This window comes from Sardina pilchardus, chromosome 13, assembly GCF_963854185.1.
Source record: "Sardina pilchardus chromosome 13, fSarPil1.1, whole genome shotgun sequence".
Lineage (NCBI taxonomy): Eukaryota > Metazoa > Chordata > Actinopteri > Clupeiformes > Clupeidae > Sardina > Sardina pilchardus.
This window is the reverse complement of record NC_085006.1, coordinates 22,682,294-22,698,884: the sequence shown is the minus strand read 5'-3', so window position 1 is coordinate 22,698,884 and position 16,591 is coordinate 22,682,294. Positions and strand designations below refer to the sequence as shown.

The window sequence follows — 16,591 nt, the reverse complement described above, 5'->3', positions numbered from 1 at the left end:
AAATATGGGTCTACTATAACAACACATTGCTGATATCCATGAACAGTGACATCTAGTGGCATTAAATAGTGACAGCAGCAATTTATTTCGGAAATACAGGAAATATTTTATTAGTTCATCACTCAGCAAGTAAATGAAAATATAAATGTTTAACAGTATGAGACATAAACATCTGATACTTAGGAATAAGACAAGGATTATGAAATCATTAAATAATAGCACAAAAAAGCAACGCTAATTGTTGTAATAGACCAATATTTAAAAAAATGTTTTTTAATAACTGCAACCATAATACCATCTTGAAATTTTACAGTCTGAAAGCCCATTCCATACTCTTTCTGGAGATGTGTTCAATTCATTGGTATAGCGTGTCATACCTCTGTAATGGGGAGATACAATATCATCCAAATTGATTATTTTTCAGTTTTGTGTTACAATACTTCCAACAAAAAAGCAATGTAGACACCTCTTCATTACTTTTTCAAAGACAGCTTAAACACTTCTGTAGAGAGATATAACCATTTGTCAAACATTTTGTTTACAAATTGTGTAATGGAGCACCCAATGTGGGGATTGAAAAAAAATCTGCCATTTTTCTTCTGATTTCACGAGATTGAAACACAGTCAGTATCAATACATACGGCCTACGAATGAATATGTGGAATCTATAGGTAGCAATCATTATTCACAGAAAATTTGAAGTCTTTAGCTTGAACACTTTTTGAGATAATGACATCTGAACTTTGCTGCAGATTTAGATGAGGGCGCCAATGTGCCAAAAATCAGAAGGGGGGTACCATGTTCAAAAACGTTTTTCTCTGGACGTATTAGGTATACCAATCTAATATTTTGGCTAAGTCAGTTTAAATGGTTACTCTTCAGGTGGTAAAATTTTGAAGGAAATCTGAGATGGTCAAGCAGAAGGCATTTGTTGAATTGAGGTGGAATGACCCTTTATCTACATGTTTACATACAACACCTCTTGGTTTGTTTCTCCTTCTGTACTGTAGTTCTTTCTCTCAGTGTCCCCTCAGCAGCTGGTAAGTGAAGTACCTCCCCAATGATCACACAAACTTACAAGTGCTTTTCAGCCCCTCACAGCCTTGCATTAGCCTATTCTGTATTGGAATACAAATGTAAACATTTCTCATCTAAACCTCTTGCATAGTATATTTCCAACCATCAATGCATCCATCCACTATGATAATAGCATTTGACAATTATGCATTGGCTAAGAGGGTTGTGTCTGTTGTATGCCTTAGTCGCTGCCCAGATCAGGCTGGTGAATGGGGATAGTCGGTGTTCAGGTCGAGTGGAGGTGCGTTTCCATTTCTGGTGGGGAACGGTGTGTGATGATGACTGGGACATGAGTGATGCTGAGGTGGTGTGCAGACAGCTGGGGTGTGGCACTGCTATCAGAGCTCCTAGTTTAGCCTTCTATGGTGAAGGGACTGGGCCTATTTTGATGGATGATGTTGCATGCTCTGGTACTGAACAGACTCTGACTCAGTGCTCCTACAACAGCAATAAAGACTGTGGCCATGGTGAGGATGCGGGGGTAGTTTGTACTGCTACAGGTGAGTGAACTTATGTATTGAAAAGTTGAAATAACCAGTGACGTCAATCTCTGCAATTGTATAGATAGATAGATAGATAGATAGATAGATAGATACTTTATTGATTGCCAAGGAGAAATTCAGGAATTTAAAAAAATCTGATTTTTTCCTGTTTTCAGGTCCCTCCATCTCTCTCATCTCCCCATACTCAGCAGTCTCAGCTGGAGGAACTGTTCAGATCAGATGCTCTAGGAGTGCATACCAGTGCAATGGCAACTTACTTCTGTACAGAAATGGAGTTTACGTGAATTCAAAGGCTCTTAGTTCCTCCCAGAGCAGTGCTACGTTCATTCTGTCTAATGTGGACTCCTCTCACCAGGGCAGTTACACATGTGCCTACTCCTCCTCCTCTACTCGTAGCCAACCCATCAGCATCACTGTAGGTGAGTGAAGAGGTGTCAAGAAATTTGTTGAGGCATCATTGACTAGCATATGGAGCCATTCTAGTTGTTAGTCACATGCCATCTCATATTAATCCTCCACTGATAAATTGCCTCCTTCCCCAGTGGTGCTTGTGAAGCCCAACATCTCTCTCAGTGCCCCAGTTGGAGGGCTGTTCTGGGGGCCTCAGGGGCCAGAGGTGACCAGGGGCCACAGCCTCTCCCTCATCTGCTCTACTGAGCCACAGCACCAAGGAGGCTCCTTCCACCTCATCTTTGATGGGTCTAACAGCACCAGGACTCAGCTCGCCGTCAACCACTCAGCTTCCTTCTACATTTCTGAGGCAGACTACTCCCACCAGGGCAACTACAGCTGTGTCTATGAGGTCACTGTGTCCAGCCGTACTTTCAAGTCAACACAGTCAGCGCAATTGACTGTCATCGTAAGAGGTACTGTAAACATCCAGCACTTGAGTATTATTTGGTTGAAATAGTTGGGGGGTCGGTTGGCCTCTTATGTTACATGTAGATGCACACTCAATTGCGCATTAATGCTAGTCTTGCTATCACTTTACCAGTGGGTCAGGCAGGGTTCACCCAGCCTACATCCATGCAAAAATCAGGAATGCAAAAAAGCTGTTTGTAACGAAAGTAAATTACAAATCAGACAGCTGGGGTGTGGCACTGCTATCAGAGCTCCTAGTTTAGCCTTCTATGGTGAAGGGACTGGGCCTATTTTGATGGATGATGTTGCATGCTCTGGTACTGAACAGTCTCTGACTCAATGCTCCTATAAAAACTGTGGCCATGGTGAGGATGCGGGGGTAGTTTGTACTGCTACATGTGAGTAAATTATGTATTGAAATGTTGAAATAACCAGTGACGTTAATCTCTGCAATTGTATAGATAGATAGATACTTTATTGATCGCCAAGGGGAAATTCAAGAATTATTTTTTTCTGCTTTCAGGTCCCTCCATCTCTCTCATCTCCCCATACTCAGCAGTCTCAGCTGGAGGAACTGTTCAGATCAGATGCTCTAGGAGTGTATACCAGGGCAATGGCAACTTACTTCTGTACAGAAATGGAGTTTACGTGAATTCAGAGGCTCTTAGTTCCTCCCAGAGCAGTGCTACGTTCACTCTGTCTAATGTGGACTCCTCTCACCAGGGCAGTTACACATGTGCCTACTCCTCCTCCTCTACTCGTAGCCAACCCATCAGCATCACTGTAGGTGAGTAAAGAGGTGTCAAGAAAGTGGTTGAGGCATCATTGACGAGCATATGGAGCCATTCTAGCTCTTTGTCACGTGTCATCTCATATTAATCCTGCACTGATAACCTGCCTCCTTCCCCAGTGGTGCTTGTGAAGCCCAACATCTCTCTCAGTGCCCCAGTTGGAGGGCTGTTCTGGGGGCCTCAGGGGCCAGAGGTGACCAGGGGCCACAGCCTCTCCCTCGTCTGCTCTACTGAGCCACAGCACAAAGGAGGCTCCTTCCACCTCATCTTTGATGGGTCTAACAGCACCAGGACTCAGCTCGCCATCAACCACTCAGCCTCCTTCTACATTCCTGAGGCAGACTACTCCCACCAGGGCAACTACAGCTGTGTCTATGAGGTCACTGTGTCCAGCCGCACCTTCAAGTCAACACAGTCAGCACAACTGACCGTCATCGTAAGAGGTAAACATCCAGCACTTGAGTATTATTTGATTGTTTTTTGCTTGTTTGTTTTTTACTCTTACTGTAATTTCCTGTTCCCATCCAGCATTCCTGGCTTCCATCATTGCATCTGGAGTGATTTCAGGGTTGTTCCTACTTCTGCTGATCCCTGTCATCCTCTACCTGGCGAAGAAAAAGTGTGAGTGACATGCATACACACAATTCAGATGAGCACTGCGGCACACAGTGAGTCAGATATAATCTAATTAAACAATACTACCATAGTTCAAAAAATGGGGGTAGAGGAGCGCTTCCTGGACTCAAAAGTTTGTTTAGGTTTGAGGTGCTCTTTGGATGGGATACTGAATGCCAACAAACAAAGAAACTCCAAGGCACTCTCGGTTGAAAAAGTTTAAAAAGACTTCATGGCTTGGTCATATTAACCTTCTAAAAACTCTGACGCGTTTCGGCTACATGCCTTCTTAAGGCAATACTACCATAGTATTTATCCTACATGTAATGAATTGAAATACTAGCCCATTATAATATAACGCCTGCAATGCCTAAACCATTTTTGGTAACACTTTATAATAACTACACACAGTTAATCATTTATTAAGCATTTGTTACCTATTAGTTAATGGTTTGTTCATCATTAGTAATTTATTGTTCATGCATAATTTATCATCAGTGAAGCATTTGTTCACAATGTTATACATGTATTGTTGCTATTATAAAGTGTTCACCCCAGTGTTTTTCATATTAAAAATGTATTGTGGTCTGCCACACTCCATTTGGACAGATTCTGCCTACACATATGGATTTCACAATGGATCAGGCGGGTCCCGTGATGAATTTGAGAACATATATCTATGGAGACCTGGAAGAAGACTGAATGTAGAGGAGCTGCATAGCCCAACTGCCATAGATAATGACTATGATTCTGTTCACTTGTAGACCTCCTCTGGCCTTCTGTTTTGATTGTTTCTTTCTGCCTTTGTTTTAGTCCATGTAGCCTAGTGCTTTTTTAACCTTCTTAACATTTTGATTCCGACCTGTTCCATTCTGATTGTGTTACCTACCATTCTGATCAAGAAGTTGTATAATAGTGTTGTTGTATAATAGTGTTGTAGTTGAAGTCCAGTCTCAGACCATTTTTTGTTTGTACGTCAAAAATACTCGGTCTTGATTGATCGGTCTCGGCTGACATTGGACGAGACTCCCCCCTTTCAACATGGTTTGTTGTTATGTGTTTCAAATCAGGTGCCACTGCTGTGCATATTTCAGGATGACTGAAAACGCAAATAAACATAGCTAGTTTTGTGGAGAAGCGGTGCATTTTTGCAGACGTATACTCTCACAGGAATGGTTCTCAGTTGAATCTACCAAATGTATGGGATGAGTGGCATAAGACTTTTGAGCTCATCTGATATGAATGCATACTGTACAGCTGCCTACAGCATCTTGGAAGATTGTTGTGACAAATACTTGCGTGGCATCTAGGCTACAGCAGCAACTTGTAACCACCATTCCTTCACGAGTGTAAAATTTAAAATATGGTAAATTATTAAAATTGTCGGAAGTATATATATAAGCTAGTTTAAACTGTAGCCTATGTTTTCTTGTCTCCCATGCCTGTTTCATTTTCCCCAACCTGGAGGGACGAATGAAACATTTTGCATATTTCACTTTTGTTTAAATAATTCCTAAACGATTTTGTTCTGATCTAAACATGCAACTGTATTTGACAGAGGACAGATGTAGGTTACTAGTGACAAAATATTGGCTCTCAATGTGGTACAATCTCTTAATTGCATTTAGATTAAAAAACATTTAAATCGTCTCGGCTTTCCCTAGGGTAAATTGTGAGCAACAGGAACGCACAAGATATAGCTTCAATCAAGTTGCAGTTTTATTTAGTAGTTCACAACAATTCAATTTACCTCAGTCACAATATTACATTTTCCTACTGTCACATCTCTAATTGTGTATATTTCATGGTATATTCTAAAATATCCACCATTACAAATATTCTTATTTTGATAAAAAGTAGGATATTGATTGGTGTTAAAATATATCCTATAGTACTATAGCCTAGAAATCTAGCCGCTCCTGTCTCTTCTCAAGTTAGAAAGTGCAATAAGACCAACTGAAAATTAAACCTGGCGTTTTTCTGGGCTGATTTGACATGGAACTACACTCACACTGCAAACGTACCATGGGCGCAGTGATATCACGCAGCATCTGAAAATAGTCCCTATAGACAACAAGCAGTAGTAGTGCCAGTAGTATGCAAGTTGCCTTGATTATTACGCCAGATGAGAGTGTAGTTCCATGTCAAATCAGCCTTCGAAGGCAGTCTGGAGATACAGAAGGCAGGTAAAACAGTCACCCACAATCTACCCTTTTTATGGGCATTGGGAACAGGTTAATTGGACTAAACCAATTAACCAACAAGTAAAAAGGTGAGGGGGTAATACTAGCTAACACAATATTAGATCAGTTAACTTATAGATGTACTGACACCTACACACTGAGTATGCTAAATTGACAAAGGCGTCTGCCAAATAGTATAACCATAACCATAAATGATTATTATTATTATACCAATTATACAATGGTATTGATATGTCTGTCAATCTTAAGTATGTCTGTAAGTTTTAATATTTCTAACTTTTTATTGTGAATAGGCCATTCTTTCATACTGAATTCAAACATTTTTGTTCTCTCTTTAATGTGATGTAAAAAACGTTACAGACTTCAACCATGTCTATAGATTCTATTCCTTCTATGTGTTTAAAATGGGAAGTGGAGGCCACAGTTCTGCAATGTAGCAGAAATAGGGTGACCACCAACCAGACTCTGAAAAGGAGGACATGTCATGACTAATAGTGAAGACAAATTGGGCACAATTCCTCTTTGGGGGTAGGGGGACTTTGTTTCAGCGGCCATGCCAACAGATGTGGCTCAAACCATGCTGTCACCGCGACCCAGCTATAAAATACTGTAGGAGGGATGCCTATTTTGTCTACTTGTTGCAAGTGGTTCGATACACCATATATCAGTGGCAGATATACAGTATTATTCATATACATCAAATTTCAGCCGATGATTTTCACCGATATTTTCTAACCCTAATTTCCCAACAATGTAAGGCCTGTAGCCGAGTGTGGGTGCAGACCCTGGACTGTTGAGCAATTCACATTTCTGAAAAAGGCTTTCCATCGGCGGGACGTTCTGAAATTTGGAAGGGAGTGCAGAACTGCTGCAGCCAATCAACCATGGTGATTTCGTGTCAATCTGGGAATGAGTGCTGCAGACATGGCTTATTACAGGTAGGCTAATCAGGGCAGCAGTTGTTGAGGCGTTTCATTCCTAATTTGTAACGACCCGGTGACATACAGTAGATTCGCCAGAGAAGTGCAGGATTATGTCAGCATTCCAATAGCATTTTGGACCAAAATGCCATGGCATGTTTCAACCTGTAGAAAACACGATTCTCGGGAAACACGATTTTTGACAATACTAACCCTGGTAATAGTGTAGTTCACCACTTATGAGTAATTTCAATCAATCAACAGCTCAAAAAACATATTTTAGGGTGCAGTTACACTTTAAATCCTATATCAGGCAAAAATGGGACGACATTAAATTCTCAAAACTCTTGTAGCTGGTCTCCTCAGTTCCCAAACATTTGCGCTATTGTTATGTTCAAATGAACTGCTGTGTTAAAGGAACTATTTTATGTGTAGTAATGTGGCTATGATTGACACAGTCTTTTGAGATGCATTGAGTGAGCCTGTCCAGAAGTGAACGTTTCAGTAAAGTTTGTGAATCTTCTCTATGTATGGTTGTTACGTTGTTGTAAGTGTAAAAACACAACAGCTACAGTATGTTGGTAAATTAAGAGGTGGAACAGCACATGCAAACATGCCCCATGTCTCAACTTCTTTGAGAGGTGTTGCTGGTATCAAATGCATATATTTGTTTCCAAGAAACAAAACCATTTCTCAGTTTTAACAATTGATGTTGTCCTTGAAATGTTATCCTTCTCAAAGTAAACTAACTTAATTAATTAAAGGCCGAACATGATATGAACATGAAATCAGGGCATTCTGTTTTTGTTCACATTTTACACAGAGTCACAACTTTTTTTGTTGGGGTGCAACATGGTGGGCTATACTGTAAGTAGGCTATGCAGAATAACCACAAAAAAAGCGCAATCTGCATCAGACTTCCTGTCAGACCATTTCACTTCCTCACTGGCACAACTGGTGAAACACGACTCCAAAATGACAGGAAACTATTAAACAGGTATGTATCCAAACTACTTGGTTTCAGGCAATTTAACATATGTTACACAAAAACAAATTAGCTTTCGAGCTGATCATTACAAAATCAATATCTTTATAAAAATCGAAATTATTTTTTATTCTTATTCTTCTTGTTGGCATGTTTTATTACGATGCTATGATTGAGGGTGGAAATCCTCCCTCCCCCTGCCCTTCTCTAGATGGTAATGGCACATAAATGTGTACAGTATTAGATCATTTGAGTTAAATGTGTAGGTAGGCTATAGCAAATGAAACGAAACTGAAAGAAAAAAACATCCGAGTTCTCTGTGGTATAGATACGGCTATGTGACACCTGACGGTGTGTCAGCTAGTTTTACTTAGTTAACTTCCTTAATTGCACTTTGTAGTTTCTGTCCCATATCAGGAGTTTGTGTTCAAACATATTTGTATGCAAAGCCAAGGACCGATCAGGTCATAGACATAATTGTTGCCCTTTTTGTGTGTGTGTGTGTGTGTGTGTGTGTGTGTGTGTGTGTGTGTGTGTGTGTGTGTGTTTAGATATGATGGAGTCAAATATGGCCACCAAAATATATATTTTTCTAAATGTATAAATGCTATGTTGCTTTTAACACATAATTTGACATGTTAATAGCCATCTTTCAAGCCCAGTTTGAGGTGATTGTGAATCTATTTCACCTGCTTTTTAAACCTCATCAATGAGGGCAACAATGAGGCCACCAAAACAGGAATGCATTTACAGGTGGTGGCAACTGATACTGTACATTTTCCTTCTCCGTCCTTCTTGACTGATCTTTCCCTAGTTTCAATTGACAAGGGTCAGTGTCACTACTGGTAGCATAAGTCAGATCACTTGGGGTAGTAGTATAAGTGTGTCAAGTTTCTTGCTTTCTTAAAGTAACACAAACAAACACAGAGGTCTTTTTAAAATCTGGCTCACAGTCACAATCATAATAAATAATCAGTCCTTTCATTTTGTTTCTCCCAGGCTGAGGCAGTGCTCTCTCACAGAGAAAATGTGTGCTGCTCTAGCATCAGCGGTCAGCTTAACCTCCTGGAGTTGTGACAATAACCTTCGTGATGCAAGAGTTCAGTATATCTCAGACCTCATCATTGATCCCCACTGCAAACTGGACAAACTGGTGTGAGTGTTGGACCTCAACTACAGATATGTGTGGGGACACTGTCTGATGGGCAAAATATGGTATAAGTTATGGCAGGATATAATGATGGATTTTGCATACATATCTGGTGTGGAAAGCTACACTTTCTACTGTAGGTCATCACTCTAATGACTTTTGTATACTGTCAGTACACAACAGAAACAATATTATCGTTTACAAACAAGCATACATTGCAATGTTCATAATGCATTATAACCTGTGGCATTAATGAATTATCAGTAATTATTTTCCATAATGCAGTATACCATCATGAAACCACTAAGAAAACATTAGCCCTGTTTACATGGCCATGCTTAATCCAATTACAACAGGCTGATGGCTAAAACGGAATAAAAATGCCTCATAAACATATCAATCAATTAAGGGCTTGTTTCCACATATCTATATTTGTATTAATACATGTTTTATGCGTTTGGGGCTTTCGTTTACACGTAGAAGGAGTTTTAGCCTCCTCAAACAGATTGTTTTATAAACACACTCAAAAATGAGATTTCTTAAAACGCTGATCCTGGTGTGGCAGGTGGGTGATGGATTAGTAACAAAATTACTGAAGGAAAAAAAAAAATCCAGATAGAAAAAAACTCTGACTAAAGCAAAATGACCTTCAAAATTGTGGTTCAAACTGTCTGAAGTACAGTAGCACTCATTTATGAAACAAACGTGCAACATAAAACAGGCATAGGAGGGCAGGTGTACACGTATTAATCAATTTGATCGTAAGTGGAACATGAGCGACTACCGTATGCTCAAATCTCACAACAAAGGTCTCAACTGTACTACTCATGTAGACACGTTTTTATGGCGGAGATTTGGAATTTCCTGGACCTAAGACTTTTCCTGCACATGTTTCTATCCATAATGTGGCCTATTGTATTGCCACATTTGATAGATAGCCATGTGGAGAGAGTTACTGTCACTTTGAAGGGACAGTGCGTGTCTGTGTGTGGGGTGACTGCATGTACATGTATGTGACTGGATGCACTAGTGAGTGTATCGGGGGCTGAGAACCCAAGGGTGCCCAAAGTGACATTTTGGTCAAAATTTAGTTAATCACCTGAAAGCTCTTGATGAGCTCTTTTAGCTGACAAAATTATAGAAGTAAAATATTTTGAAATATATAGTCATTGAACAAAAACCAAAGGTCTTTAACTGTGAACATACTGTATACAGTAGAAGCAGTTAGATTTGTTTTGGCTCTCCTGTAAAGTTGGTGAAATGTCACTTACGCCCCTTTGATTCTCAGCCCTCGGTATGCTGTATAGGCGGATACAGTAGACGTAATAATCAAATTAATTAAATGTTTCATTGTTTCTCCCAGACTGGAGCGCTGTTCCCTCACAGAGAGGAGCTGTGCTGCTATAGCATCAGCAGCCAGCACAAGTCCTTGCAGTTTGAAGTATCTGAGCCTGAGTGAGAATAACATCAGTGATGCAGGAGTTCAGCATTTGTCAGACCTCCTCAACAGTCACCACTGCAAACTGAAGACTCTCATGTGAGACAGACTGATTATTAAACAATGGATTTTCTTCTGTCATGCATGCTTGCTATCAGACTTGGACAAAAGCTAATTCACCTGCACATGGTGTTATCATGCCATCTGCTTCAATGGTAGCCTACTGTAGAGTGTCATATTAGCATCTAAAGCTAGCCTGATAGCTAGCCTATTCTGAATTTCAGTTTGGTGTCAGTCTGTTCTGATAATGGGGCATTTCAGCTGATACAGGGGGAAAATGCATCTGCACCCAATTGAATAGACCGAATCAAGCAGAGGAAAGATACAGGGAGAACAGCCAAAACACCCTTCTTGGTTTCTTTAATAATAGTTCAATTGTGATATATGTTGGTCTGTTTATCTTATTGGTAATTTCAGCATTATTGTGTTTGTCCTAGGTTTTGGCATTGTTTCCCCACAGAGAAGAGCTGTGCTGCTTTAATATCAGCTGGAAGGTTCGCCCCTTGCAGTTTGAAGGAACCGGACCCGAGTCATAATGAGCTTCATGATGCAGGAATTCAGTGTCTCTTAGACCTCCTCAAGAATCACTACTGCAAACTGAAGAGACTAGTGTGAGTATTAGCACATGGGTTACGATTGGTGGAGTGTGTGTGTGTGTGTGTGTGCGTGTGTGTGTGCGTGTGTGTGTGGGTGGGGGGGGGGGATTTGAGGGTTATTTGTTAGGCAACTAAGACAAGCACTCACACACAGGGCCCTATCGCTGCACGGCGGTCATAATAATCCTTACAAAAACAATAGGGCCTTGAACTGTCGTAACGTTATTCTATTACAGTATTTATTACGTTATTATACGTTGTTCTGTTACAGTATATTCTGCTCATTACATCTGCACTCTGACACTGACTATCTTTTTTGCTCAATGAACAATTTTAACACAGGCATAAATGTTTCTTTGTCGTGAAGTGCCGATTCACTAGTAGCCTACAACACCCAACCAAGTCCATATAGACACTCATTGCGACAGGTTCAAACACACCTCACTCCATCAGGAACACACAAGTGCAGAGAGAGCCTTTCGTGCACGTAACCTATTCTGACCAGAGGGCGGGCCAAAAAAAAAAAAAAAAATCAACAATCGATTTGGTGCTGTTGTGACAGTTAAATTTCCTTCGGGATGAATAGCATTAGCTTAAAAGTATAAAAGTATTTCTGACATTATCTATAATATCGCCTCTCAATATCGCCTTTCTTTTTTTCCCGAACATCTGGCTTTGGATTTTCTACGTGACTACTGTTTTGAACTGAAAGTGTAGATATATTAACCTGACTTTCGCCAGATCCTGTAGTTCGCTGTCTGCTTCACACAAGGATCTGGGACTTCTCGATAGGAGATGTATTTCTGAAGGCGGGTCCTTGTAAAACATCCTCGCATGTGATTTGATAAACCACTTGCCTGTTATCTTGAATGACGTGCTAGGCTTCTTCAAGCTCTTGCCAAACCCGGTCGGAAGAAGAGTAAAAACATCCTTGCCACCAGTAAATGTCTTCAAAACTATTCTCTGTTAATCTTTTAAAGAATGAATACGTGATAGATTCGACAAAACAGTTGAAATAGCAGAATCAATGTCAGCACAAGACTCCTCGCTGCGTGCCGCCATTGTTATTTGAATCAAACACTCGCTTCGGCGCTCCTGATTGGTTGCTCATTTTTTGAGCACTGGCACAGGGGTTTGGATTGCCCTCGCGTCCAGACCCTTGTGTGGAGCTCAGCGAAACGCCTCTGGTGGAGCATGGCGGAACTACAAGGGTCTGGCGAGAGTCAGGCTATAGATATATAGCCTAAGTGTAATAACCAGACGTGTTTTTGTGTTCCTCCTAGACTTGGGGCTTCTCCCGTTACAGATAACAGCTGTCGTGCTTTCCCATCAGTTACCAACTCAATCTCATGTAGTTTAAAGGAACTGATCCGGCGTAAGAATGATGTTCTTGATGCAGGAGTTCAGCATCTCTCTGACTTCCTCAGGAATCCTCACTGCAAACAGGACAAACGAGTGTGAGTGTTAACATGCAACAGATATCTGCTGTAGAATTGAAGAATGCAATACGGGGCTTGTAATGGTGGGTGTCTGTGTGTCCATGTGTTGCATAGATACAGTAGATATGTGTGAGAGCAATTTTCATATGTGTCATGTTTCTTTCAGGTTGTGCCGTTGTTCCCTGGCAGAGAAGAGCTGTGTAGCTTCAGCGTCAGCTGCTAGCTCAACATCCTGCAGTTTGAAGAAGTTGAACCCAAGGCACAATAAGCTTCATGCTGCACGAGTTCAACACCTCTCAGACCTCCTCAAAAATCCCAACTGCAGTCTGAAGAAATTATTGTGAGTGTTATCACACAACAGTCCTTGGGCACCCATTTTTCCAGCTCGCAAGCCAACAGAGTTGCCACTTGCCAGACTACCCTACGGTGCGCCTAGATTTCTAGGCTAGCTAAATACCACTCTCTGAATAATATGCTAATTTAAAGGAAAAAGTTTTGCATCTGAACTCATATTCACTTGAATTGAGGCCAAAATGGGACAGAAACCCCAGTGTGTGGTGTGTGTGTGCTCTTGCATGTGTGTGTGTGTGTGTGTGTGTGTGTATGTGTCTACATGCATGACCCCTGTCAAAGACAATCCTGTTGAGTACTTTGAAAGGCGAATGTGTGTGTGTGTGTGTGTGTGTGTGTGTGTGTGTGTGTGTGTGTGTGTGTGCATGTTTGTGTTCCCGAGCAGGCAGAGATGGAGCTGCCGGTCCTGTGCCCACATCACAGACCATGCACACTGGACTCTGATCACCCCTTCCATCTCCATGGAGAACGGTGTGTGTGTGTACAACATGAGCTCCCCTGCAGGAAGCTTTGAATGCTCAGAGTCTGGTCTGCGTTGGGTGTGTGCCAGTCCAGTTGTGATCCAGTACCACTTCAGCAAGGAAGAGCTGTTCTGGGCTCAGCTGCAGATGTTACGGTACCAGCCCGCCGGTCCTCTGATGGACATCAAGCTTCTGTCAGGCGAAGTGGAAGAGGTCCATCTGCCCCACTCCCTCTGCCTGGGTGGTTCTGACCAAGCTGTGGTGGGAGGTGCAGTCAGGTTCCTGCACAGCGATGACAGTGACAGTGGCGTTTCCCTGGAGACGTGTGAGCTGAGTCGTTTCCACGGCAAGCTCCCGGGGCAACGGTTCTCCCTCTGGCAGCTGGCGGTGAGTCTGGGCATCCCAGTAAAAACCCACTGCGAGGTCCTGATCTACCAGTCTTGCCCTCGACCCCTGGTCCTCAACGCCTTCCTGGTGCCCACGCCCTCCACAGCCAGGCAGGTGGTGGAGGAGAGGATGAAGAGCCGGGGTGCCCTCAGCATCTTCAAGCCACCCCCTGATGACTCCCTCAGGATCAACTCCAGATTCCAGCTCTGCACCTCCTGCTCCTCGGTGATCACTCCCTCGGCGATGACCCTCAGCTACAACACCTCCCCAACCTTCTTCGAGGTGTGTCTGGAGAACCCACCAAGAAACTTCAACATGGAGCTTAGAACCAGTGAAGGGAACCAGTCTGTTTGGACAGCTGTCATGTGGCAGGGAGCTGACTACCTCCGAACTCCAAACCACCTGACGGAGCCTTCTGACCTTCCACCTTCTGACACACACACAGGTTGGGTAGTTGGGGATTTTTCTATTCTAAAACAAGTTAATTGTGTCTGTGCATGTGCATGTGTATGTGTAAGACCAATGAAGGACGTTCAGGTTTTGTGTGTGTGTGTGTGAGAATTGTTTGACAGGTACATGTTTGTGTATGTGTGTGTATTACAAGTGATGAAATAGTTGGACTGGTGTGTCTGTGTGTGTGTGTGTGTGTGTGTGTGTGTGTGTGTGTGTGTGTGTGTGTGTGTGTGTGTTTGTGTGTGTGTGGGTAAATGGTTGGACAGGTGTGTGTGTGTGTGTTAGTGTACAGTATGCGTGTGTATTGGGGTAATTTGTTGGACAGGTGTGTGTGTGTGTGTGTGTGTGTGTGTGTGTGTGTGTGTGTGTATGTGTGTGGTAGACTGATGATTGTGTTTGTGATTGTAATAAATTAGTGTTTGTGATTAAGCCTATTAATAGGCTGGTGATTGTCTTTTTGACTGTCATAAACCAGTAACTGTGATTGTGACTGTAATCCTCCAGGTCGGAGCAGGAATCAGAATATGGCTTCTACAATAGATCTTCACCAATTCCAGAGAGACATAAACATTGCAACAAATACTCAAGGTGAGTCTGGTGAACACAAAAAGGTAAAAGCAAGTGAATGAACGATTGTACAACATTCAGACATTCATTCAAGTAACTTCTACAGAACTGTCTCCTGAACCATACTCATAAACTGTTGCACAAGTCCTGAATTCAAAAGTTGGATAAATTAAAATTCACAATAAGTTTGATATTTATTTTGTTGTTTTTCTTCTCTTTTAATCTCATCTCAGAGGCAGCAGCATTTGTGGACAGGCACAGAGCTGAGCTCATTGGCAGGGTGTATAATGTGATGCCCATCGCAGATGCGCTGCTCTCCAAGGGACTGGTCCATCCTCAGAAGTATTCAGAGATCAGAGCAGCTGCCACCAGTGAGGCAGTGATGCGAGAGATCTATGAGTGTCTGCGTTCAGCTGGAGCTGAGGGGAAAGCAGCATTCTATGGAGTTCTACTGCAGGTGGAGCCACACCTGCTCAAAGACCTGAGTACACCAGCATTATAGATTAAACCTGTATATGACCTGGCTACTGGAGAAAGACCTGACTGCACCTTGAGGGAACGGAAAGGAACATCACAACTCTCAAGTTTTTACTGTGAGGACATCAATGAGCACAAAAAAAGGCAATGAATGATTGCCAGTTTCAAATTAACTCTGCCTTTTAAAGGTTCCCTCTTGAGGGCATTTTTTAAGCAGCACTAAAAAGATTTTCTCTCTGTATCATTTATTTTTCATCAAATTACTCCTAAAAAACAAATCTGAACTCTGGTATCTCTTGAATAAGTAATTTACTTGCTAATCTTTAATTTCACATTTAGTCATATGACAGCAGGGTTGTGTTGTTATTCATATGTTTTGTGTAGTGTCCTGTCCTCTTCTAGCCTTCTTTGTCTTTATTGACCAACTTACAATGCCTTTGCAATACCTTTGCCTTTGCTAATCTGCAATACTAAGGAATATACTGTATACAGTATTTTCATATGAGAAATTATTTCGAATTTTTATTTTATACATTTTTTTATTATTTTGTCTACTAATTTTTTGGTATTGTTCTATTTCATCGCACTGTATCACAATTACACAATTTACACACATACACCTTATCAAGTACAAGATAATATTTGTGTATGCCTCTGTGCAAAATGAATAATTAAGAATTTGTGCGTGTGTGTGTGTGTGTGTGTGTGTGTGTGTGTGTGTGTGTGTGTTTGTAGTCACGTACGTGTTTACCTAGAATAATGAATGATAGAGATGAGGGTCATGCTAAGTGTCGTAGCCATTTTGCTATTTTGGGCCTTAGATGCAAATATTATAATCATAGTTCTGCATATTAAGTTATTCTTTATTATATATATATATATATATATATATGTAGCGCAGTGATAAGAAGTATTTCATTTAAATAAGTGATAAATAGCTTAAAGTTAATAAAGTTCATAATTACATATTAGAGCTAAAACATTTCTTAATATTAAAACAATACTGGAGTTTAAAAACTAAACTTAGTGCAATTCATATCCTTTCTATTCATTTTTGGGGTAAAAGGAAAAGGATTATGGGAGTTGTAGTTGATGGTACAACTGTGTTTAATTCATCTAAGTGTTTAAATTCATTGTAAAAGTTTTGTTTAAAAAGATTGCACTGGTAAAGTGGAATGCATAGTGTAACATGTAATATTTTGATGTTTCTGTTTGAAATGTATTTTATTTCAATACTTTTGAATGCCTTGCATGAC

General features: G+C 41.1%; 1 protein-coding gene across 1 annotated transcript; it reads left to right on the top strand.

The window, feature by feature from the left end:
- Nucleotides 1–7,934: 7,934 nt before the first annotated feature.
- Nucleotides 7,935–15,868, top strand: LOC134099783 (NACHT, LRR and PYD domains-containing protein 1-like). The gene is made up of 9 exons (XM_062552789.1): nt 7,935–7,968; nt 8,956–9,111; nt 10,470–10,643; nt 11,042–11,215; nt 12,484–12,657; nt 12,806–12,979; nt 13,376–14,283; nt 14,796–14,879; nt 15,092–15,868. Exons 2-9 carry the CDS (start codon nt 8,984–8,986, stop codon nt 15,358–15,360), a joined length of 2,085 nt encoding a protein of 694 aa, XP_062408773.1. The 5' UTR covers nt 7,935–7,968; nt 8,956–8,983; the 3' UTR covers nt 15,361–15,868.
- Nucleotides 15,869–16,591: the final 723 nt, after the last annotated feature.